At 33.8% G+C, this 27,017-nt stretch overlaps 1 protein-coding gene across 2 annotated transcripts in view; it reads left to right on the forward strand.

Annotated features, from left to right (window-relative positions):
- The window catches only part of ADAMTS19 (ADAM metallopeptidase with thrombospondin type 1 motif 19), a 278,745-nt gene that overhangs the window by 25,278 nt on the left and 226,450 nt on the right, over nt 1-27,017 (forward strand). For both annotated transcript variants that reach the window (XM_063706747.1, XM_031010623.3), the window contains exon 3: nt 24,003-24,168. In XM_063706747.1, coding sequence (XP_063562817.1) covers nt 24,003-24,168 — 166 coding nt within the window. The remainder of the gene's footprint in view (nt 1-24,002; nt 24,169-27,017) is intronic.

The raw sequence follows: 27,017 nt of genomic DNA on the forward strand, positions 1-27,017 counted from the left end.
TTAGTCTCAACAAACTTGAAATAACTGAAAACACATTGGTGTAATCTTAGGCAGGAGTGGGGATTTAATGGAAATGAATCACAAAAAGATCCTTAAATATTACTTCAGATTTAGAAATAAAACAATGCACTACTAAATAACATGAGACAAAGAAGAAATCCCAAAAGAACTTATAAAATATTTGAACTTAATGAAAATGAGAGCAAAATATCTCTAAACATGTGGGATGCAGCTAAAACAATGGTTATGGGAAAATGTATAGCATTAAATACTTTTGTTAGGAAAGAGGATGGGTCCATCCTAAATTTAAAAAGAAGAAATTAAACCTGAAATATAAAGAATAAAGGAAATAATATAGATAAGAGCAGAAATCAATGAAATTTTTTTAACCCGGCAAAACACTGGAGAAAAATTAATTTTTAACCCGGAAAAACACTGGAGAACAATAAAATTGATAAATTTCCAGCTAGACTGAACAAAGAAAAATAGAGAAAATACAAACTATTAATGAAAGGGAGACATCACTATAGTTTCTTTGAAATTAAAACAATAATAAGTAAATATTTGAACTCCTTTATGTTGAGAAAGTTTACAACTTTGGATAAAAGGGACAAATTCTTTGAAAAATACATATTAAAAATTAATTTTAAAAATGTAGAACATGGCGGAGCTGTCTCTAATTGAATGTATTTATTTATTTATTTATTTATTTATTTATTTATTTATTTATTTTGAGATGGAGTCTCATTCTGTTGCCAGGCTGGAATGCAGTGGTTGATCTGAGCTCACTGCAACCTCCACCTTCCAGGTTCAAGTGATTCTCCTGCCTCTGCCTCCTGAGTAGCTGGGATTACAGACGCCCACCACCACGCCTGACCAATTTTTGTATTTTTAGTAGGGACAGGGTTTCGCTATGTTGGCCAGGCTGGTCTCAAACTCCTGACCTCAAGTGATCTGCCCACCTCACCCTCCCAAAGTGCTAATTAAAATTTCTCCCACACAGAACATTCCAGACCCAAATGACTTCATTGGTAAACTTTGTCAAACATCTAAGGAAGAAGTACTAGAAATTCTTTAAGAAATTTGAAAGGAGGGAACACTCCCTATTATTACTTATGAGGCCAGAATTATTCTGATACCCAAAAAGATGGATTAATTATAAGAAAAATCTACATTATAATTCTACATGAACATAGACACTAAAATCCTTAATAAATATTAACAAATCAAGTCCAGCAGTAGATAAAAAGAATAACACATTATGACAAAAAAAGAGTTTATCCTAACACTGCAAGGGTGGCTTAATACTAAAAACATCTGACAGTGTCATTCACCACCATAAATGAAATAAAAAAGAAAAATTATAATAATGTCAATTACATGCAGAAAGATAACTTGACAAAATTCAGCAGTCATTTATGATCAAAACTGTCAACAAACTAGGAATAGACATAACTATCTCAATCTGTTAATGGACATTTACAAAAAACCCATGGTTAACATCATTCTTAATTTTGAAAAGCCACTTACTTCCCCCTATTATGAGAAATAAGACAAGGATGTCCATTCTAACCACTTCTATTCAACATTGCAATGAAGATTCTAGCCATAACAATAAGCAAAATAAATAAATAAATAAATAAATACAGTAAAATAAATTAAAAATCAGAAGCAGGAGGATAAGAAAAGAAGTAAAATTGTGCTTATTTGCAGACAACATGATCATGTACATAGAAAATATTAAGGAATCTAAAATAGCAACTAGAGCTAACAAGTTTAGCAAGGTCACAGGATGCAATGCCGGTTCATCAAAAATAACCACTGAGTGTGCATGCACATGCATTTATCACAGTCCTTCTCTCCTTTATTTCTGGCATCCTCTTACCCCCTTCCTGTCAGGTTCACATACTATTTCAGCTTTCTACATGTGAAATTTGAATAAGAAATGTTTTCCAAGAATAATTTTTAACAATTAGGGTAAAGTTAGAGGTAACCAAAACAGAATAATTTCTTCCTTAGAAGACCATATAACCTAGTCTTTTTAGTTATTTATTTTTTTACATTTTTAAGGCATGAAAGAGTTTATTTTCTTCTTTTCAAAGGAATACTTGGGCACTGCCAAGATATGGATAAAAATTTCGGTCAGGGCTTAAAATGCAGGATGGTAGTTTTTCAATATATGATGCTATATTTTGTGTAAACAACAATGCATTTCAACAATAAATTTAAAACTCTTACCATTTTAAACTTCTAAAATTAATAATATTGCCCAAAAATACACTCTGTAGCACCTCAATAAAAATACTTTTATTCACTCAATGGCTTTTGAGGTCTATTTTTAAATTTAACAAGTGTGTTTTATAATAAACATATTTTTATAATAATATTAGGGAAATCCTGGCTTACCACTTTGTATAATATATAATCCACTTGTAAATATCAGAGTTCTATTTGTGGATCATGATAGTACATATATATGTGTGCTAATTAATTAATGCAACTGGATTTAGAGGTTTTGTGTTTCTCTACTTTTTATGTATGTAAGATAATGAACACGTTGATCTGTTTCCTTGGTACTCAGGGACTGAACTCTAAATAGCGTAATATTTTCTAGATGTGCTTTTTTCTATACATAATTAGTTTCAGTTTGTCTGTAGGAGAGGTCTATGGCATTACTAATTAAGAATCTAATTCAGCAAAACATATGTCTTCAATTCTAAATTAATTTACTCTGGTACATATTGAATTAATGAGAATTGCCATATATACATATTTCTTTGGGTAGCTGTTGAATTAAACTGAAGTGATTCATATCCATGTATGGATTTGAAGTCTACGTGTGGGATAAGTTGAATAAATAATAAATCACAGATAAATTGCAAGATCAAAAGAAAGTAACGTTGTAACTCTGTATTGTGTGTGTGGTACGATTTTATCTCTCTGGTTTTACTTCTTTTGTGTAAGAGACCCTATAAATACTCACAGCAAAGAAAATACACCAGGCTTTTATGTTGAATTGAAAATCTTAATTATTCAGAGATAAAGTACTTGTGCAGGGCTTTGTGAGATAGAACAAGAATAGTGTAAATTTGTACTTGTAAATAATGTACTTTCTATAGAGATTTATAGTTGTACAAATTGTTCACATATGCCATTTCATTTCATGAACAAAAAGCTGTTATTTGTAAGATAGGAAAGAGTCACTTTAATTTCAGTCTTATTGTTACCTTTTTCTTGACTAAACTTTACACAGACCACTCACACCCATTTATATTTGCCGAACATCAGCCCAGGTCCTCAGGCTGAAAAACAAAGTAATTTGGTTCTTTCAAATTGTTGAGTGGTGTTTAAGAAAATTAATCTAAGTATAGAATATATTTTTAAATGCCACAAAGCTTCAGTGATCTGTAAAGATCAGGTTTTTAATGTTACAATTGAGCTTATTTAGCTGTATTTTATAGTCTCAGTGTACTACCCAAGCCAATAGAAAATAATTCTGAAGTCATTGTCATCAAAGGCCCACATTTCTTGAGTGCCCATTATGAAAAGTAAAATGTGATTTACACATTTGATTATAACAATTTGTGGCACTTTTTATCTTAAAGATTATTACCTGAAAAATGACATGGTGGAAGTGAAAGGAAAATAATGACTACTGAAGAAAACGGTTACTTGGAATTTCTACTTTCTACACTGTTTTTTGTATTTATCTGTCACTTGATAGGAACATGCTAGTCCATAAGGTCCTTATGGTCCCTAAGGTGATCTCATCTTAGCATACGTTGGGATGCTGATGTTGTTCAAAATATATTGGCCCAATTAGCTTCAGTTTTCAAACAGAACTGCAGACACTTAACCTTTCCTTTCTTAATAATTTGAAATCTTCCATCTTATCTTTTATGAGAATAAGAACAGTTGGCTCTTAGTTTTCTAGGTGCGTGAACAATTTAGCTATAATTTCCTGAGATTGCTTGTTTTTATATTTTCTAGGAATTAGGAATCATATCATCAGTTGTGTAAATGTTTTAGAAGTGTCCATCTTTTGTAATTAGGGCTTTGGCACTGTTCTTTGGGATAATAGTAGATAGTATGTGTTTTGTACATAATAGTTGATGAGAACTTTTTATAGATTAAACTATTTATTTTTTCAGATAGCAGTGATCAACAAGTCTTAGTAGTCCCATATTAACAATAAGAAAAATAAAGGCCAATGTGGTTATATTATTGCTTTAAAGACATATAGGTCCCATGTGACAGAATAAATACTGAGTTTGGTCTTCCAGTGCCACATCTTCTTCCTTTTCCTTTATGCATAAGGTTTCCTCTGGTTAAGTTGAATTGTATGAAATTCTTGATATATGAATATTTGACCTACAGTAGAACAAAATTTGTATGCTACAACCTACAAACAAAACAAAGCAAAAAACTGCCAATTAGGAAAAGTACATTTTACATATAGCTAAAACTGAACAATTTTTTAAAATGTTCCTTACTATTAGTAAGTTTGAGGGGGAAAAAGACTTAGTCATTAATGTGTGAAAATGAAAGGCCAGAGCAAAAAAGTTTACTTTTGGAGTACTCTGGGCTCTCTTAAATTAAGAGTGTGGGCTCAGCAGCCAGAGTGTGCAGTTTAAAATCCAAGCTCCTCAAGTAACTTGCTGTGTAACCTTAAGCAATTTGCTTAACCTCCCAGTGCTTCAGTTTATTCCTATTAAGAATCAGTAAGATACTTAGAACAGTATCTGGCATCATTGCAAATCCTGTAAACGTATTTGTTAATTAAAATGAAAATGAGAAGTAGAGACAGAAAATGTTTCCTTCCATGCATTAAATAATTTTCTGAACTTTCAAAATGCTACCTATTAGGTACTTTGGAATTAATTAAATTAATGCAGAATAGTAAATTTAATTAACCCAAGTAATAGTGTACTCATGGGCAATGTGTACATTAATTTTTTAGGCAGATCTGAAAGAAAATGTATGAAATGAATTACTCCCGGCATTCCAGGAAATGTCTGTTGGTTGGCTGAGCAGTTGAATGAAGTTTTGTCACTACAGTTCTCCTCCCAAAATTCTTTTCAAATTTTAAGTGCTGAAAAGCCATCCAGGAACTGATTTCTAACAGGACTCTAATGCTTCCCCATTCTCTTACAGATAAGTGATATAGTAACTTCCCTTGGCCAAGTGATCAACTGTAAAATGCACACCCATGAGATGATGGGTTGATTGGCTTGTTTTCCTGTAGCCTCCAATTTCCTATGTGGCTTTTCAAAACATCAGAAGAATGTGTAGGAAACAGAAGTGAGAAAAGAATATGCATTGGTAGCCTGCTAGGGGCTGTGCTAAGTACATTATAAGATAAGAATTAATTTGTAATATTGTGATAAAAGGCAACTAAAGCTCTCTAATTCCTATTTGTTTCTAGGAACCAAATAAAATCAAAGGTATATAGAAATAATTTCAATTGATACATCTACTATCCTGCTTGTGAAATATAGAATAAATACTGGCCAAAGGAAAGTAAAGTCTAGGTAAATAATGAGACAAGAGACCCTAAGTCTTCAAATAAGCCCATTTTCTGGTGCAGATGTGTCAGTTTATCCCAGATTACTGAGAGAATTTGCAGAGTAAACACTGAACTGCTCTCAGTTATCTTTGTAAAACAGGTATTTTATAACGACTTCATTAAAATGCCACAGTCAGAGGTCGCTTAGGTTGTTTTTCGATTTTTTTTTTTTTTTGGTAAATTATGAGATACAGTTTGCACTGCCAATTTTGTACTCCCTCGTTCTCTTTTGCATTTGTGCAAATATTCTTTTCAGTGAAACTGCCGAGCTGATGAATAAACATATATTGTTGTTAGAGATAATGTGGAATTGCCCCTCCGTGTTTTTTTTGAGACGGAGTCTCGCCCTGTTGCCCAGGCTGGAGTGCAGTGGTGTGGCACGATCTCAGCTCACTGCAAGCTCCGCCTCCCAGGTTCACGCCATTCTTCTGCCTCAGCCTCCCAAGTAGCTGGGACTATGGGTGCCCGCCACCACGCCCACCTAATTTTTTTGTATTTTTAGTAGAGACAGGGTTTCACCATGTCAGCCAGGATGGTCTCGATCTCCTGACCTTGTGATCCACCCGCCTCGGCATCCCAAAGTGCTGAGATTACAGGCATGAGCCACCAGGCCGGGTCACTCCTGGGTGTTTTTATCACTTTATGCCACTGATAATGTTTCGGAGTACCTGTTTTTCCAGTTACCTCTAATTAATTGTCTAATTTTAAATTTTATTTCCAAGTAGATGACTGTGAAAAGCATTCTGTTATTGTTTCCATTTTAATTTCCTTGCTTATTGGTCAGGTTGACCATCTTTTCATGTCATCAGCCATTAGGGTTTCTTCTATTGTGAATTCCCTATCATTTAATTTGGAATCCTTCTACTCGATTAACTTTGTATATCAGAATTATTTTAAAAATACATTTCTTTGTTATATATTGTACATATTTTCTTCCTGTCTGCCAAATTTATGACTGTTTTGTCATGAAACAGTTTTACATTTTAATGTGGTCAAATCTGATGACACTATCCAATATGATTGTCACATTTTGGCATTCCTTAAGAAGGTTTTTCTTCTCCAAAGTCATAATCAAATCTCACTCTACTACTCTCTTTTAATACTTTTGTATTGCTGAGGTTCAATAAAAAGCAAATTACAGAGTGATACATAGATTATGTTACTTAATTATTATTTAAAAAAACTCACAATACTTTGCATTTTCTTGTGGGTACCTATATGTGTATGCATAAAGATATAAACATGCCTGGAAGAAATCACATCAAATTGATAATAATGATTACTTTTGGAGATAAGTTGTATTCGTCTGTTCTTCCATTGCTGTAAAGAAATACCTGAGACCAGGTAATTTATAAAGAGGTTTAATTGGCTTATGGTTCTGCAGGCTCTATAGGAAACTTAGCAATATCTGCTTCTGTGGAGGTCTCAGGAAACTTACAATCATGGCAGAAGGTGAAGGGCAGCATGCATCTCACATGGCGAAAGCAGGAGCAAGAAGGGATATGGGGGAGGTGCCACACACTTTTAAATGTGCGGCAGATCTCCCGAGAACTCATTCATTATTGTGAGAACAGTATCAAGGGGAGGGTACTAAACCATGCACGAGAAATCTGACCCCATGATCCAGTTGCCTCTCACCACCTCCAACACTGGGGATAACAATTCAAGGTGAGATTTGGGTGGAGACACAGATCCAAACTGTATCATAAGTGGAGGGGTCTAAGATTGAGACTGGTGGTCAAAGAGATTATTAAACTTATTGATAAATTTGAAAAACCATTTTGACAGAGAGTACTGATGTATTGCTTGTATAATTAAAGGTCAGTGTGTGTGTGTGTGTGTGTGTGTGTGTATATGTGTATATATGTATGTATGTGTGCGTGTATGTGTGTATGTAATGAAAATAGTGTAACCACACCACATAATAAATTTGAAAAAAAAGAGGGACTTGTTTATGTTTTCATTACCTATAATCACTATTTGAATTTTGCTATACTGCTTTAAATACCAGTCTGTTTTCCTGTGACTGTATTATTTTAAAATAAATTCAAATCATAGTGTATATAACTTTTCCCATTTTTAAAGAAACTTATCACACACATTTCGCAGTATTGCCACATAAACTTCAGTAAAGCCAGATGTAGACTATATAATGTGTTTTTCCCGAACATGCCGTAATAGAGTTTACCATTTTCTTAATTGTGGATGTTGAGATAGTTTCTGTTTAAAATTATGAAAAGTGAATATTACACTATATAGTTGCTGCTTTATGTGCTTCTTTAAGAAGAACTTCCCTACTCCAAACTCATAATCAGATCTTGTCTATATATTTTTCTGTAATACTTTTATACTGTCGAATTTCATAAAACAAACAAAGGAGGTCTAATTTTGAATTTAACCCAAGAATAAATTACAAGAAGTGTAATTTGTGAACCCAGAGCGGTAAGTAACATGGTTCTTCAAGGATTTCCCAGAAGGCACTGATTTAATGAGTCATCAGTGAAGTTTGAAGGTCCCAGGTTCACTTCATTTTTATCAACTATATGTTATAATTTTATGTGCTATTTTTAATTGCTATTTGAAACATTGAAATTGTGCCTGATTGTTAGAATTTACATTCTTTTAATTGCTGGCCAAGAATGATCATGATTCCACACCCGTTTCTCTACTTGTTTTTATTTTTTTGTGAATTATATATATCATTTACTCATTTGGCTACTAAGATCTTAGTGTTTGCCTCTTTGCAAAACAGACGTGCTATAATCATATGTATACCAAATGTTTTCTCAATTCATTTTGCATTTCATCTGTGAATTCCCCTTTCAGTATTTTGAATAACTTTCAACTAAGATGCTTTGTAATTTTTTAAAAAAGTAACTGTTTAATCACATAGGATGAGAGTATTTGGTAGATTTCTAGCTATTTAATGAAGATTTAATCTCAACTATGAAAGAGATTGCTAGGAAGCATCATGATTCTGTCTTTGACTCTACCTGTTCAATAATTTCAGTCCGTCTCTTAGATAAGAACATTAATGTTTCTAATTCTGTTAACAAATGCTAAAAATAATTTATGAATAGTTATTAATTCCTTCAATGAGGAAATCAGTATCAAAAATATTTTTAACGTCTTGGCTGCATATAGCAGTTAAAACTTGCAAGGATAATAGAGAAGGTCTACCATTAGTTTAAATAAAGCTTTGGATGGATGAACTCATTCTTTATGACAACCAAGATGGAAGGCAGAGATGACTATTACTCACATATTGTCTATTTCATAAGAATCACACCCTAGTTACTTTTCTGTTTGTTCTTGGGGGATTGCTCTCAAATATTTTATTTTTTATATTTCATTTTCCTTTCAAATTACAGAAATTCTATCCATTAATATTAAAATTATAAAGTCCGTATGTATGCATGATGAATTTTGAAGTTGGATATTTTCCCCATCTTCCATAAAAATTATATTGCATTTAGTATTAATGAAATAAATAATGGAATGGTAGTTATATTTACTTTTTTCATTTGAATTGTAAACAGAGAAATATCTATATTTCAGAATACTTAATTACGAAGGATAGAGGCTATGGAGCTGCTGGGGAAAAGTATTCCTGTGGGGCTACTGATTTTCAGTGCTTAGCTTATCATCAGTAACACTGGAAATAGCTGATCATGCCTTCGTTCTTGATACATGTTTTTGTCATTGGCCATCCTGGACAACACACGTCTCTGACTGCTCCCTTTTAGATTGTTTTATTGATTATTAGTTTTCTCTGTGTATCCTTTACACTGGCATGTACTAGTGCTCAGTCTTAGGCCTTCTTTTCTTCTCTGTCTACAGTCACTTGGTAATCTAATCCAGTCTCATGGCCTGAATGCCAACTATCTGCCAATGACTTCAAAACATATAACTCTAGTTCAGACCTCTTTGTTTAACTCCGTGATTGTATTTCCAGCTACCTAGATGAAATTTAAATATGAAATCTAACAGATACACCAAGTTTAACATGTTCTTAACTGAATTGGTCTCTTCTTCCCCTGCAATCTCCAATTCTGCTTTCCCTGCATTATTCTCTATATTATCGATGGCCATATTGACATGGGCCAAAATTATATTGTGATCCTCATATTGTGAATTCTTCTTTCTTTCAAATTACACATCCAAACATCGGTTCATTCTTTTTGTTCTACCTTCAGAGTTTATCTTGATACTGACCAGAGGGAACTCTTTTAAATAAGTCCAGTCATTTTCATTGCAACATTTGGCAAAGCATATGTAGTGAGAGTAAAAAACCATGGGTGCAAAAAATACCACCATCTTCTGTGTAGTAATTACTTTTGAGCCATAAGAAAGATAATTGGCTTTGGGAAGTTGTATAGGGTCCACTTCAACTGAATCAATAAATTGTTTATTATTTTTTTAAAGATCTGTAGCAAGTAATTATTAATATTTGTTAAATACTGAGGGTGGATATGTGAGCACTCTATTGTACATTTCTGAAGGTTTGAGGAATTCCCTAATAAAGGATGATTAAAGACAATAAATTAAAACACTTTCCATTTTGTTATCCTGTGCCAGTCTGCACCAGGCTCCTAAAGGCATACTTATAGTCTCTTATTTCAACGCATTCTTCATTCCAGAGACATTTTTCATTCAACATTCATTGCCATAATTTAGAATCAAAGGAAATTGAATCTAAGAAAAGCATTCATACACTACAGAACATCCAAGAAAAATACGAATGAAGAAGGACAATAAGCCCATCTAACGGGACCATGAGAATATTTGTCATATGTTTGAAGCAGAAAAAGGTGCCTAAGATACAGAATCAGAACTCAGGGTATATAGTTATGGCGAGGAAGCATTCTGGACCTTTTATAAAAACTTTAATGGATAGTCACCACTGTCTAGTAGAGAGTTGAATTGCCTCAGAGTAGTGATTGCTCTACTGGTGACTGAAAGGAGTAAACAGAATTTTAAATATTTATCAGTAACATTGATGAATGGTTCCTTCTTTGGGTTGAATTTGGAACCAACTTACCCCTAATTTCTTTTGATGTTCTTCTGTTTATAATTGTCTTTCTTAAAACGTGATGCATGGCCATGCATGGACATAATAGTCTTGACGTGGTCTGGTATATGCAGAGTGTTTTGGGATTGATTCAGGGTTTATACCATATTATATCAGCTCTTTAGGTGTATGATCTCCTATAGCAGCCTCTGATAAATCAGCAAGAGATTACATTAGATTTTTAGCCTCTGTTCTCACTGGTGGGATATGTATAAAAGGGAGAGTATGGAAAGGCTGGGAAGAAAAAAAGGTCAAATGTGTTCTTTAAGTTCTCCTTTCATAGCTACATTTGTATTTGGGAATGTCATGATTGGGAAACAGGCCATGAAAGAAAGAATTTTGTTGGTACAAAGTACATTGTTCCTTTTAAGGGGGGGACACATCATTATAATTTCTTGGGTTTTATTTATGTCATTTAGAATGGGAATTGGGGAGAATTATCCAAGGGTTCTAAGTGGGGGAAAAACACAACACCATCACCACATTTTGCTGATGGTGCAAGTGGCAACGAGGACATGAAATCTATAAAAAGTAAATTTCTTAATTACTGTAAAGATATTTAAGATTGTCAGCCTGTATTAAAATGACTGTTTTGCACATTGCTATATTTCCTGCATCTGGAACATTAACACAGAGTATACACTCAGTAAACATTGTTGAATACATTATTGTATTCATTTGACCTTTAATTGAATCATGAAAATAAGTTGCAGCAGATTTTCCATTTCTCTGACTACCAATGCTATGGTCCTTGAGTAGTTTGCTCCACTAATCTTGTTTCCATGGTAAAATGAATTTGCATCTACTCTCTAGGGGTATGTAGGAGGTTGGCAACATCTCTGTCAATTGTGAGGTCACCAGTAAGACCTGGCAGTGATGAGTGCTTCCCCAAATCACAGCTGTGCAGCTTTCTCAGTGGTCTCATTCTCTTCTACTTAAAGCACATAACTGGGCTGGAATTGCATGAGATAAGTGCTGCAACGGCTCATCACCATGGTGAATGGCTCCAAAAAATCACTGAGTGACTAACCCTTTAACAACTAGGTGTACAATTGAATATGCACCAACTCATTAAGTGCTAGGGTGGGTGGCGATTTGGAAGCCACCTTTCTGGTTAAGAAATAATATAGGTCAAAGTTAGTTAATAGATTTAAATTCTTCTCTTAACTCAACAATATGGAACATGTAAAATTTTCTCTTTTGCAACAAAAAGAAGCCACGTTGTTATGACTTTGGAGAATCCTGATGGATGAAGACATGGAAATGTTTCTTTGCTCAGCTCTTGCTATTGAATTTAACAACAGCATGAACACATGTGTTTGATCATCTTGCATAGCACTACTAAAATTTTAAGCCTGAGCAATGTGGGTTAGACACGGGCAGGAGCTTCCTCCGAGTGAACTAAAGGAGAGCTTACTCTTTTCTTTTCTTCAAAGCCAAACTGAGAAGGCATTAATTCTGATTTTGTTTTTTGAAAAAAAAAATCAACCTTATACAAGCTTTCACTTTTTCTTTAACCTCACTAGCCCTTCCTCCATAATCTCCTTTGCTTTTTCTTTCTCTTCTTCCCAGTGTTAGGGTCCTCAGAGATTGATCTTAGGCCCTGTTCTGTTCTTTCTCTATCCTCTTTTACTGAATAATATCATTCAGTCTTAGGGACTGAAAAATGATCATTATTTTGGCAACTCCCAGATAGATGTCTCTAGCATAAAACTATCCACTAAGCTTCATTCTCCAACTACTTGACTTTTCCCTTTGGATGTCTCACAAATATATCAGAGCTGATAAGTTCTCATCAGAAACTTTGATTCTCTATCCCTAAAATCTGTTTCAGCTCCATGATTTGACTTTTATATCTCAATTACAGGCAGCTGTCTCTTCCTTCTTAAGTACTAAAGCTAGAAACTTTGGAGTAATCCTCAATTCTTCTGTGCCACTGTTCCCCCATGTCCCAATATCACACCATTAACACATTTGGATGATTGCCATCTGGTTTGGGTGAGAATCCAAAATAAATGTCAGATCTGTTTACTTTTTTCCACATCCTTAGTCCAGTCACCCTGTGTTGCCTCCTTAGCCTAGCCACTGTGATCTTGCACCTGGATTATTGGAACTGACTTCAAACTGGCCTCCCTCATTCTACTTTTGGTCACCCTAGAATCTGTTTTCTGAAAAAAAGCAAGAATGGTTTTCTTCAGATTTACATTAGATCATGCCATCCACCATCATTTGCTTCCAATTACACTTCAAATAAAATCTAAATGGCTTAGGGTCTTGAGAGCTCTACATGAATCATGTCCTGCCAACCTGTCTGCTCTGTTTTTGCTGCCATCATTGTTTATGTATGACTCCTATCACTGCCTCAGTCTCCACACCACCTGTCAGTTTTTAACTGAGTTTGGCTTGTATGTAGGTTTTCCTAATAGACTTTACACTAATGCCACCATTATTTATTGCTTTAATTACTGCAGTAGCCTCCCAACAAGTCTTGTGTCTCTCCATTTCAATCTTTCTTTTAAATTAATCTAAGTCATATGTACATCATTTACAAAGCTAATGCTTACTATAAGAAAGAAAATATCCTGCCCCTTCTCCCCATCTTTGACTTCTGCCCTACAGGAGCAATACCATTTCTTCTGGTACTAAGTATTCTAGCTATATTTATTCTTTATTTTTCATTTTGAAAAATAAAAGCTTTATAAAAGCAATCCTGTTTCTTCTGGTACTAAGTATTATAGCTATATTACTTATTCTTTATTTGTTACTTTTTGAAATATGTTTTGCTGTGACATATACACATGGGACAAAAACATATGTTGTTATAAGTGATAATTAGAAGTGTACACCTTTGTGAACATAAAGTACATTTGTTGAGTTTCTCCCACATATCTTCCAGAATTACAGCCTTGGTTTATGGCATCGCTCACCTGGGACACCATCTTTTCCCAATTTAAGTTCGTTTTCATATGGCAGGCTCCTTCTTTCACTTTAGTTATTGCTTCAAATGCCATCTCCTTAGTTATTGAGCTACCCTTTCTGGCTTCTCTAGCATTCACTCTATTTTTTTTTTTTTGGATCTTTCTTTGTTTCTTTAATACTGCTTTTTACAATTTAGAATTTCTTAAGTGTATTTTTCTGAATACCTGATTTTTGTCTGTCCTTCCCTCATCATCCCCACTAAATATACAAAGTCCATGAAGACAGGGGTCATTCTGTTTTCATCTTTGAATCCTCAATTACTTGCCTACTGCCGCATGGCAGGTATTTAATAGGTATATTTGTAATGAACATTAAATAATCATCAGGAAGTTACAATGGAACATAATAGATTTGGGCTAGACTGGTAAACAACTAAGAAGTAGGTTTTCAAATAAATTCGCTCCCTATTTTTAACATGTTATTTGCCTATTTAAAGAATTCATAGGTAGCCCAAAATAATAATTACAAATTATTACATGTAACAAGAGATTACAGTAAGGTGAATGGATACAAGAAAGTATATGAAAATAGCTTCTGTTGATATTGAGCAAAAATTAGAATATACAATGAGAAATGAGATAACTATCAGAACAAGAGCAACAACAACTAAAGCAGTCATTTTGGATATCTAAATGTGAGGATGGGGCACTCATTTTCCAGTTGACCAGTCTTCACCACTTCCTTTTTACTTCTTCACCACAGAGGCCAAAGAGTAGCTTCTATTTATTCTCATACTTGTGATGTTGTATATGATAGAGTTGAAAAGGCACATTTTGAATCTTTTAAAATCTCTATCTCTATTAAATGTCAAAGGAAAAGATAGAAAAGGCCAGCAGTTTACAAGAAAATGAAGAGCAGCCATATATTTTTCATTTGTAGGAGTGAACTTGTTCCTGTGTAATTATGTAAGTAAAATATGACTGTGTTGAAAGATATACCACAAGAAGCCCTCATGAAGCACACCATGATAAAATTTGTAAGCAGTGTCCAAGAAGATATAGATGGTTTAAAAAACAAAGGGGACATTCATCAGGGATTGTTTTTGAATATGAATCTATTAAGTGAATCTGCTATGGAATGCCCCTGGGTTTCTTTCTGATAACCATTTCACATTCCCACTTCCCATACATGAAGTCTCTTCTCTGAGGTCCCCTCATTTAAAAGTCCATTTCTACATCACTCTGTAACCCATTCCTAGTACTTGGCACTACTTGAATTCATATTATACATGTATAGCTTTTCATTAAGTAAATGAGACTCAAGGGTCATAATAAAACTCTTGCCCGCCCCTCCTAGTTTTATCTCTGGTGTTTATTTGTAGGTTCTGAGAGGACTTCTGGTAAATTTAGTCACAAAATTCTCTATTTAATCTTTCAAATATTTATTATGTAATCATCAAACTGTCAAAATTCACATAAAGTTAAAATGAATCAGCCACATGCCCTCCGCATTCAGGCTTTCTTAGAAGAAATTACATCCAGTGAAAAAGGAAGAATGAAGTCAGAGTCCTTGTTATTTCTGCACCTATGACTTTTCAGTCCTCCTATTCAGTGCACTGGGCTTTCTCTGGCTCCTCTAGCATTGGAACTGTTAACGGACACCCAGAAGGAGGGGCAGGTGCTTAGGTGACAGATGGCATTTTGGGATATTATTGCTGAGCTCCACATTTGCCAAGTGCTTTAAATGGACAGTCTTTCATGGGCCACATTTGTGGCTTCTTGGGAGACTCTTTTCTTCAGAGATGCTCCTCAGTCTCTGGGGATCTCACTCTTTTCCTGTGAGGATGGTGAATTCATCTTCTCAGGTGGTCACTTGCAACTCCTGCCTTAGTCTTTGGGTATCTGTTGGGATACTTTCTGGCTATATTTTCATCTTTTTTTATTGCAAAATAGAACACAGACAAATAAGATTATAAGTAATCAACATAAAGCTTAACAACAGATTATGAAGCAAATATAGATCTTTTTGACCCAGCTGGATAAATGGTGCATCATTTTCTTTCCTAGAGTGTAAGTTGATGATGGGCCTTGACCACCTTGTTCACTACTGTTCCCTGAGTTCTAACTGTACAAAGTTGATACTAATAAGCATTTGTTGAATAAAGAGTTGGATGAAAAAATAAGTAATAAAATTATGATATATTTAGAGGATTAACTATTATTTGGCAATTAAAAAACACACAAAGATCGCATAATGCTATTAAGAAACAAGCTTTTCTTAAATGGGACAAAGTAGAATATAAAATTCTAAAATATATCTATGCCTGTGTGTACATGCAAACGTATGCCCACACACAGATACATATACAATACAAATATATATGTGTATTTAAATTGACTAGAAGTATATACATACATTCATATGTAATTATCCTGTATGATAGGATTTAGAAGAATTTTTTAAACCATATTTTTATGTTCCACTATGTTTAAATTCTGGTTGTATGATCAGAAAAGATTGTAGGAAAGAAAATAGAAAAGAGAATTAAAAGAAAGGAAAAGGAAAAACAAAAACCTTGAAATATTCTACCAAGCCTGCCATGGGAGAACTGTTGGGGCATCCACCACTGAAGGAAGCCTGGAGGTGAAACCTCAGTCCACTTAGAAAGCCAGTGTGCCTTTGGCAGCCAAGAAGTCTGATCATATAGAACAGTCAGCTCAAGATAAAGTTCAGAGCCTTAATGTAGTATTTTTGTCTTTTGCTGTGGGAGGGATGGGACCTGGCCTGGCTATTGATATCAAATTTTGGATAGCTACCATCTGTGAGGTGTTATGCTTGATGTCCAAACCCTTAGTGTAAAATTTTTTAAAGATGAGGATTTTTTTTGAAATAACACTCATATGGCAGGCCTACCCTTTTGCAGAAAGCTTCACAAAGGCAGTATGTGCTTGAAACCAGACAGCCTTTCATTTGAATCCTGTCTTTACTACATACTGATTTGTGATCTTAGGAGATAATAAATCTTTTTGAAGCTGACTTATTTTTTTTCGATTATAAAATGGATGAAATTAGCGTGTGTCCAAGGCTTTATTTATAGATTAAATGAAATAATGCATATAAAATGCCTTGTAAAGAGGCCTATTATTATATTATTGTTTTCTTATAAATAGTTTTAAATAGGCTTGAAAAAGCGTAAAGGTCCATATAATTTTTAGCTTGGGTAACTAAAAAAACGTACAGCCATAAACAAATATACAAACTTTGAGAGGTGGCACTAGTTTGGAAAGAATAATGATATGACTGAAGTGAAACAAGGGAAGTGAGAGAGGAGGGTTAATCTTGAAGGGTGGCGGTGGACTATGAGTGACGGGGTTGGGGAATCATCTCCATAAAGGAGGTTATAAAACCATTGAGTGTGATAGATGCAGAGAACAATTATTGATCAAAAACCAGCCTTGGGATGAGAAACATGACCTGTTTAAGGGAACAGAAATAGTTTCTAGAAATGAAAAGGACCAGGGCAGTGGAAATTCAAGGAGGAGAAAAGTGGGCAAGGATCAAATGCCACAGAAAGGGGAATAAAAAAGGAAATTGTGAGCAACCTCAGAAAAATTTCTGAAGTTTGGTGATTTGGGGGTGGGGACTAGAATGTAAGTAAAAATTTAAGTAGAGTGTAAGTAGCAAGCAAAGATAGCGTGATGTATCAAAACCAAAAATTAACATGGAAATTGGGAAGCCTACACTCTAGGCCTGACATTCACATTAACTCTCTGTATAATTTTAGGCAAGCCACGCAATATTTCTAAGGATTGATTTTTGTTATTTTAAAACTCCTGTAATGCTCAGATGATTTCTAACTTTCCTTCTATCATTGGAGTTTTATGATTCTCTTTGGAGCCCTTTGGCTAGGAAAGAAAATGGAATGAGGTTAACAATGTGATCATCTGAAAAGTTTTCCTAAAGATACTACTTGGGCACACAAGGAAGCCAACATTGGAAATGCCCAGTGGAAGAAATAAAATTCTAATTTCCCCTTATGAAATTACAGGTGGAGTGAATACCTGCTCTTCAGAGCAGTGATGGATACATTTTCTGTTATCTCAAGAAGGAAGACTACATTTGAGCACCTGTTATATATTAGACCTTATGTATTGAAGGCATGAAGATGGGCACTATTCCAAAGCCTCAAGTAGCTCATGGTCTAATCAGAAAGACATGAAACTATAACCACAGTAGACATATTAGTGCAACAACAGAAAATGTCTGGTGTAGAATTAGACAGGGAAGGCAGTGGTTACTTTGGAGAAAGGACAGGGTCTGCTTGATTTTGAAGAATTGATAACTCTTCACAGGCACAATGGCATTCTGGAAAGAGAAGGCAGTATGTGCAATATGCCAAGATGTAATCATGCAACTAAAGGTTATTTTGAAATGTCTTTGTTCACATAGTAAAAGTTTGTCTGTTATTGTTATATATGAAGTTTGAGTAGTAAAAGTAAAACTGGAGAGGCAGACAATACAATTCTCATAGCCTTATAGGCCTCGTATACCTTCATGAAGGATTTTATCTTTCTGAGCATACTGTGGAAACATTGAAAGGATCATCAGGAAGAGTGTTTTAAGATGATAAGACAATAGGATAGATATGGTGTCAGAAGTGTAGTTTTATACAGATTTATATGTAGATATAGAATACACAAATGCATGACAAATCACTCCCATTTACAGTAATACTGAAATGATATTTTATTTGAATATATCTTAAGAAAAACATGAGTTATTATAATTTATGCCAAGCCATATGTCATGCCTACACTTTGAACTATGTAATGCTTTATAATGAGATATATTAATAAACTATAACCTTATGAGAAAATACTTAAGAAAATAAAGCCAGGCTGGGTGCCATGGCTCACGCCTGTGGTCCCAGTACTTTGGGAGGCCGAGGCATGCGGATCACCTGAGGTCAGGAGTTCAAGACCAGCCTGGCCAACATGGAGAAACTCCATCTCTACTAAAAATATGTGGGTGGTAGTGTGCGGCTGTGATCCCAACTACTAGGGAGGCTGAGGCAGGAGAATCACGAGAACCCAGGAGGCGGAGGTTCCAGTGAGCCAAGATCATGCCATTGCACTCCAGCCTGGGTGACAGAGTGACACTCCATCTCAAAAAAAAAAAAAAAAAAAGAACCTTACACAGAAGTTCAGATCATGTACTGCATCAGACATTTGTCTAACATGTTTTTACAAGCATATACTGATTCTAAAGCCTTTAAGCAACTTCTCTTACCACTGTTTACAACCGAAACACTTCTGCTTCTTCGAGTGTCTCGCTAATTCTCGGATGTACCTTATATTGGGACAATAGACTTATATCCTAAGATATTCGATACTCAAGACATTGGCTTTCCTTGTCCTATCAAGAACATTGTCATATTTTTTCAATTATATGAGTTTATTTTATTTTCTGACTATATTTTCCCCTTTCTTTGCTCAAACCAGACATCTTCCAACTGTTGCCTAGACTCTCCATCCCATTTGCCCCCACTCATAATGCCTCCTCTATAAGGAGCATCCTTGCACTTGTCTTATGCAAATCCTGCTGTCTCTCAGGACCTTTCTCAGATCTTAAATTTATAATGGTCTATCACCTTTCACATGTCCATGAGCACTTAGGACATTTAGTTATTATGATATGCTATATATTTTTAAATTACTTTAAATGACAAAAATTACAAATACGTACATCACAAATGCACATATTTTTGGTGTGCAAAATGTTTTGATATATGTATACACTGTGCAAAGATTAAATCAATTAATGTGTCTGTTATCTCACATACTTATCAGTTTTTTGTGATGACCACATTTAAAATCTACTCTCTTGACAATTTTCAAATATACAATGCATGATTTTTAATTACAGTCACCATGTTGTGCAGTAAATCTCTTGAACTTATTCCTCTTGTCTAACTGAAATTTCGTATCCTTTAACCAACATCTTCCCAAACTCCATTTCTCTCCTTCTGCTGACCACCATTCTACTCTCTGCTTCTATCAGTCTGACTTTTTTAGATTTTACATGTAAGTGAAATTGTGCAGTATTTGTCTTTCTGTACCTTGCTTATTCTACTTAATATAATGCCCTTCACATTCATCCATGTTGTCACAAATGACAGGATTTTCCTTATTAAGTCTGAGTAGTATTCCGTCTACACACACATACACACACACACACACACACACACACACCATTTTTTAATCCATTCATCTGTTAATGGACACTTAGGTTGATTCCACATATTGACTGTTGTTAATAGTGGTGCAATAAACATGAGGGTGCAGATCTCTCTTTGACATACTGATTTCATTTCCTTTGAATATATATCCAGAAGTGGAATTGCTGGATCATGTTTTTTAAAAATAGGATTTTTTCACGACTGTTACAATATTAAGTACCTAATGAATTCTCAATACGTATTTGTTCAACTGAGCCTCAAAAAATACCTTAAGCCAGTTCACTGAAACTTTATCTAAAAATCTGAGGTTCAGGAACATGAAGAAAATTGCAATAAATGAGCATGGAAGAATGAAGAGAAAACTTCAGATAATTGTAGTAGTACTTTGGTTATGTCAGTGATTTGGAAGTGAGATAGTTGAAGCGAAATAGTCATCCCCGTATAAGTGGGGAAAGAATGGAGAGTATTATATTGCTTTCTGTTCCTTCTAACTTTTTAGTTAGATCTTATATGCTGTAGGATCTGTTTATCTATTTAATAGCCCATAGTTAACTTGAATTTGAATAAATGAACCATTTATAATTAATGAGGTAAAGTAACAATATATGAACATCCCTGTACATTGTCCAAATCAAATTTTATGTTTTGATTAGAAGTTGGTTTTAGTGTCAGCACATCTACCTGGAGATAAAAGTTAATGGTTATTTTAAAAAGCACCGAGCCACATAAATAGAGAAAAAGAAATTTCAACCAGTAAGAAAAGAAATGACTGGTAGCTTATTTTCACAAAAGCAATGCTAAATTGCAAAATATGGAAATTCTTACTAAGTTGAGAAATCAAATAACATTAAATGACAAAAGAACAGATGTCATCATATAAGAAAATGCCTATGAAGATAGAAATAAATTAGAAAACAACTGTTAAACTTTATTTTACATCCAGATATTTACATGAAATGACTCGAGTTAAAATTATTTTGAAAAATTTAAAAAGGAAAATATGAAAAACACTTATATACTATGCATTTATTTTAGATAATGCATTGTATCATATTAATTCATATAAGCTTGTTTCTTGCTAAAATTCAGAGGACAATATTTGCAGTAAAGCAAAGGCTGCCTAATTGTGGATTGCCCAGCACAGGGGCACTTGTGCAGAAAGGTTAATATGGGTTCATGTTCTTTCGTAGCTTGTAAAATCACACTGCAGATGAAACAATTTATTTTGTTAATGGAAGAAGTGAGCCCTTTGTGGGGACACAGAAGACCTCAAGATTTTCTATAATTCTGCTTTAATATGAGCCAGTATCTTGAATGACACATATTCATGCTAGGGCACTTTGTGTGCCATAGGATAGTATTCTAGGCCCAGAAAGAAAGTTCATAGTATGACTCTTGGTGCTAAATATGCCAGAGTGAACTGAGTTGGAACACAGTGGTCAGACTATAAACATGTATTGAATGAATGAGTCACCACTTATAATTATTCCAACTTGTTTTTTCCTTTTTAAAAGTAGCTTTCTTGTTTTTAAAAGTAGCTTTCTTGTTTTTTTTTTTTTAATTATACTTCAAGTTTTAGGGTACATGTGCACAATGTGCAGGTTAGTTACATATGTATACGTGTGCCATGTTGGTGTGCTGCACCCAGTAACTTGTCATTTAACAAAAAGTGTCTGTAGATAAAATTCTAATACAACAGAAAATGTTATGTAATGAAGAAGCTTCCAAATCCTAACAAAACAACAATATAATTTATTTCAGACTAATTTACATGCTAACAAGGATACAAAAATTAATAAAGTTAGATCCTTTGGACTTTGTGAGTTTTTCAGCCTATACTCAAATCTTTGGATGCTTATATTTATTATGATTGTCCTTATTATTAAAATTAAAGTAACAGCAAACATTTATTGACTAGTTACCCATTATCAGAGCATTACCCATGATAAGAGCATTGCTTTCTGTTCCTTCTAACTTGTTAGTTAGAAGGATATGTGTATTTTTAAAATATATATATATATTTTTAAAAAGTTATCCTCCAAATAACCCTATGAAGTTGGGGTTTGGATAAAGGTGCTGTAACTTTCTCATAGTTACACAGCTAGCAGTAAGTTATGAACCCAGTTCAGAATCTTTTCTTGGAGTTGTTAAATTTTATGTGATAGTATGCAATTAAATTTTATAAGGTTTATTGTTATAAACCTAACCATGTTTATAACCTGGTTGAAAGGATGTATAGAATCACAAATTTATGATTTTCAGAAACTGAGCATGTTTGCCTGAGCTGTGCTGAGCATCATAATTCTTATTTTAATCATCAGCCTCACTGTCAATTTTATTAGTGACCTTGAAAACTTAATGACTCTCAGACTTACACTAATCCATAAGACAAGAATAACATATTTCTTTATTTTTAGCCTAGATCAATAATGTGTAACACAACACCACCTAGTCTCAATTTATGTGTAGATGTACTACATCTTTAATGGCTATTATTTAATAATTTTATCTTTAATATTTTCTTGTTTCTCATTAAATTAAGCTCAAGGGAAAAACTGCTGGATTTGATGTAATTACCTTAAAATTCAAGCTAGTTTCAGACTGAGAGAAGTAAAATATGTATGGAAAATGAAAGAACTTACTTGAAGTTATTTGAAGGCATATTAAAATTATACAAATATTTGGCCCACATATATGTCTAGTATTTTAAATGTTCATTAGAGTAAATCTTTCTTCATTATCCCTACCCCTGAATATATTTGTGTGCCTGTGTACGTGTGTGTGTGTGTGTGTGTGTGCGCGAGAGCCAGAGTGAGAGCTAGAGCGAGAGCGAGAGAGAGAGAGAGAGAGAGAGAGAGAGATTGAGACATAGAGAAAGCAATAGAGGGGGAGAGAGAGAGAAAGAAAGGGAGAGAGAGGAGGGGGACAGATCGAGGTGATAAAATTGCTTATTCTCGTTCTTGATAATTTTTTAGTGATAAAACTCTTTCAATAAAATGAGATTGATTAGGATTTTAAGATTTACCCTCGATTTACTTTATTTGGTACAGAATGCAATGAGGTAGAATATTGGCAGTGGAAGATGCAATACTAATAATTCAAACAAATTAAAAAAAAATCTGCTATACTTCCAAAGAAAACATGCATTTCCTTCAGGATATATGTATTTGTTTAATTTTCACTTTAGAAAATAATTATATTATTATTGTGCCACTTATAAGTGGATCAAATAGAAATGAAATATACATAAAATTCATATTGATAATTCAAAACAGAATTAAGAACTTTGATATTAGCAGATTGGGTATTAGTAATACAGGTTTTAGTATATGATTTATTCAAAACTATTTGCTAAAGAGATAATATAGTTGAATGTATGCTATCTATATGTATTAATTATACAGAGTTAAATACTAAAAATGGAAAAGATCAAGTCATAGCATGTTCTTTCATGTGGAATACTTTCCTAGTTATAATGTAAATTTATATTCTAGAAAAGGAAAGGAAGAAATGACTAGGCTTAGCCTCAAAATATTACAAGTATACCTACTTGTTATAAGTACTTTTTATTGATCATAACTGTATTATACAGTTTTAACCCTCTGTCTCACAATTGGATGACTTTTAAAACATGTCACTATGTGAAATGAAACTTGTTTATGTAAGTAATGCTTCATTTTTCTCTAACTTATTCTTCAAGGGCTTTTAAAATATATAGTAGAAGACTTTAAGAATATTTTATATATTAATTTGATGCTTCTTGCATTTGTCTCTTGCATTTGTCTTAATATATTATATGAATTACTTTATTAAATAATGACTGTCAAAAATTTGGACTGTGTCATGTATGCAATTAAAAACTGTATTGCTCTTTCTGTACATGCTGTACATTTAAGTGACCCCATGGGTCTCCCAAAGTGAGCCTTTAACATTCCAAAATTTTTACTGTGCATCTGTTGCTGGCGTCTAGCCTCCCACCCACACAGATTAAGACTAACTAAATGAAGTTTATGTTAGTGCAATAAAGTACATAAAGATGAAGTAATAAAATGGGAAGATAGTTACCTTGCTAGTGGGGTTGCTAAGTTAGTTTCACTAGAAGACTGTATGCATGTTTGTTAACAAAAACAGAATGTATGAATGGAAGAATCTAAAAGTATTTTTTCAAATGATATTTCTTACATATCTTTTTGTGTTATATATTCCAGATGGGATTTATACAGCTCAATGAGGACTTCATATTTATTGAGCCACTCAATGATACAATGGCCATAACAGGTCACCCACACCGTGTATATAGGCAGAAAAGGTCCATGGAGGAAAAGGTCACAGAGAAGTCAGCTCTTCACAGTCATTACTGTGGTATCATTTCAGGTAAATGCCTTCTCCTGAAAGAGTTTTAAGTAAATATTCAATGTGAGATGACTACTTTAAAAAAACTCTCTCGTCTATTTACTAGCTTTACTTATTTATTTTTAATGTAGAATCTTTTAATTAGTAACAATTAAATGTATCAATTATAGGATTATCTTTTAGTTTTTTATGAAGCACTACATTTTAATATCAAAAAGTAGAACTCAAAAGGACTTTAGAGATGAACATATAATATATCCTATACTTTTCTTGAATTGTAAAGTGTTCCTCATGGGATACTGTTCACTTTACTGGAATAGAAATGACACAGATAATTCCAGATACCCTGAAACTGAATACTGTGAGCTCATAGCCTTAATTTAGTCCACCTCTGTGAAAGCATCATAGATATCTCTTGGACTAGAAGCATCCTCATCTTCTCTTTCTTTCTTTTCCTTTATTTTCTTTTTCCCATCTAAAATCATTTTGGAGGTTAAAATTAGCTGCAGAATACGAAGAAGAGTAAAGATTTATACATTCGAATTTTGTTCTCAGTATTCAAATCCCTTAAGTCTGGAACTTTTCAGAGGCTCATAAACATTCCCAACCATCAAATCCTTGGCTCTTTTTGTCTGCCAGTTCTTTACAGGAACAAAATGAGGGTGACTGTTTCATGTACTTTCTTACTTCCCTTAGGCAGAGATCTTGGTGTTTGCAAGTATGGTGAGGAAAATGAATGAATTCTGTTGCATAAGTAGGATCTGAAAGTCATAGCTAATATTCAGAAAAAAATTAAAAGTTTTCCTAGGAAAAATTTTTAGACATGGAATCCAGACATCTCAGGGTATTTACTGATCTAAGAAATATTTCCAGTTAGAATCTGAGGAAATATAAATTTATTGAAAAATTTTCAGTGTAAGGACTTTAAAATTTGACTTGCAGATTTTAATTGTCAATGTAGCTTGTATCAAGATATCAATTCTAAAATTGATTATGATATTTGAGGCCAGATTATATATGTGCATGGTGACAATAAATCACATTTGTAGAGACCAAAGGATGTCTATATCATCGATTGCCTAGGGTGTTCAGATTCAGAAAAATATTATAATATATTTCTATTTAGAATATATTTTTATCTCAAATTAATCTGTTACTTCTATTTTCTTTTGTAAAAAGTCATGATGTCAGTCTGTACAAGAATCATCATCAAAAGCAGTTGAGTCTCTCTCCACGTCACAGTATTCCATGTCCACAAAATCAAGCCAGTTTAAATAAGACATATCCCTCTTCTCTATTACAAACACTGTAGATATAAAGGAGAAAAAGTCAGCTGAACAAAAAGTGTAGCATTATGAACAAGCAAAAGAAAAGCTTCTGTATTGGGAAATGATAAAAACGACAGCTATAGTTTGGATTTAGTCCATTTAAGGAGATTGCTTTGTACGAGTTATACTGAAAATCTGCACTGTGTAACTTTTGAATAATTGTTAAGTTCCAGCTGTTCTAATTACTCATGTACTCTGATGACACAAAGCAGGCTTTGTATGCCATTATGCATAGAGAAAAGGTTTCTAGAAAATTCTGAATTATATAGGTTAATAAAGGATAAATACAGAGTTCATGTTTGGCAAATGTGCATAAAGTTTCTGAGATATATATATATATATATATATATATATATATATATATATATATATATATATAGTAGGCATGATTGTTACATGTAAATGTTGACCTACTTGGGCCAAGAACTTGCATGTAAGGAGTGCTAAGCTATCATCAGCTAAATGATTTACTGAGCTTACCTATTTTCAGATGCTTTTTGAGGGCTCAGAATTTTAAAAATCATTTAAAAATTAGGAATCTGTGAAATAAAATATTTATTTACTGGTACTGGCATGTCCAATTGTAGCCTTTCTCTTCTTACTTCAGGCTGTTACAGTAACAAATTAATAACATGGTCCAAATTTTGATAATGTTGCAGTATTTGACTCTGGAAAATGAGATTATTAAGTTTGCTTGTCTTCAACTTGGTCTTTGTACTCTCTTAGTGTTTTCAAGGTTTTAGGTAGATTATGTTTATATGTATTGCTTACATGAATATTTTTTTCCAAACAGGGATTTTCCTGTTTTAAAATGACTTTGTTGTGTTATTGTACTAGAACATAATGTAAAGGAGGGGAAAGCACATGAGTTTTAGAGTCAGAGGCCTCAGGTTCAAGGCCCAGCTTTAGTCTCACTCCAGCCTAGGTAATCTTGAGCAATTCCTGTAACTTTTGAAACTTAGCTTTTTTGTTTGTAATGTAAGCACAACCAGTCACCTTACAGGAATGTGGAGATAAATGACACAATTTCTATTCTCAAGAGGTGAAGAATATATTATTTTAACAAACTGGTAACTCAGCAATTACACCATAGTGTGATAACTACAATAGACTTAGCATACAAGATCCCAAGCTCCTGAAAATGGACAATTGAGTCTCAAAGATCAAGTAAAACTTATTAAGACTAGAGGGAGAAAAGGGAACAGAGTCCAGGTTGAGATAATGGACTTCGGGATCAGACTGCCTGTGTTCATATCCCTATCTCTCTGTGATCTTGGGAAGTTTACTTTCTCTCTCAAAAGATTCACTTACCATATACAAAATGGGAATAGTGATACTTCAACCTCAAGACTGTCCTCAGAATTAAGTGACATTATGTATTAAAAATGAGAAACATGAAGTTTTTAGTGCATGCTGTTACATGTTAATGGGTCAAGAACATTTCAGGCAGAAGGAATAACACATGAAAAAGTATAAAGGCATGAGAAGGCATCGAGGGAGCGGAAACCAAGTTTCTGTACTTGATAAGACACAGCCCTGGAA

The sequence above is a fragment of the Gorilla gorilla genome, chromosome 4 (genome assembly GCF_029281585.2).
Source record: "Gorilla gorilla gorilla isolate KB3781 chromosome 4, NHGRI_mGorGor1-v2.1_pri, whole genome shotgun sequence".
Lineage (NCBI taxonomy): Eukaryota > Metazoa > Chordata > Mammalia > Primates > Hominidae > Gorilla > Gorilla gorilla.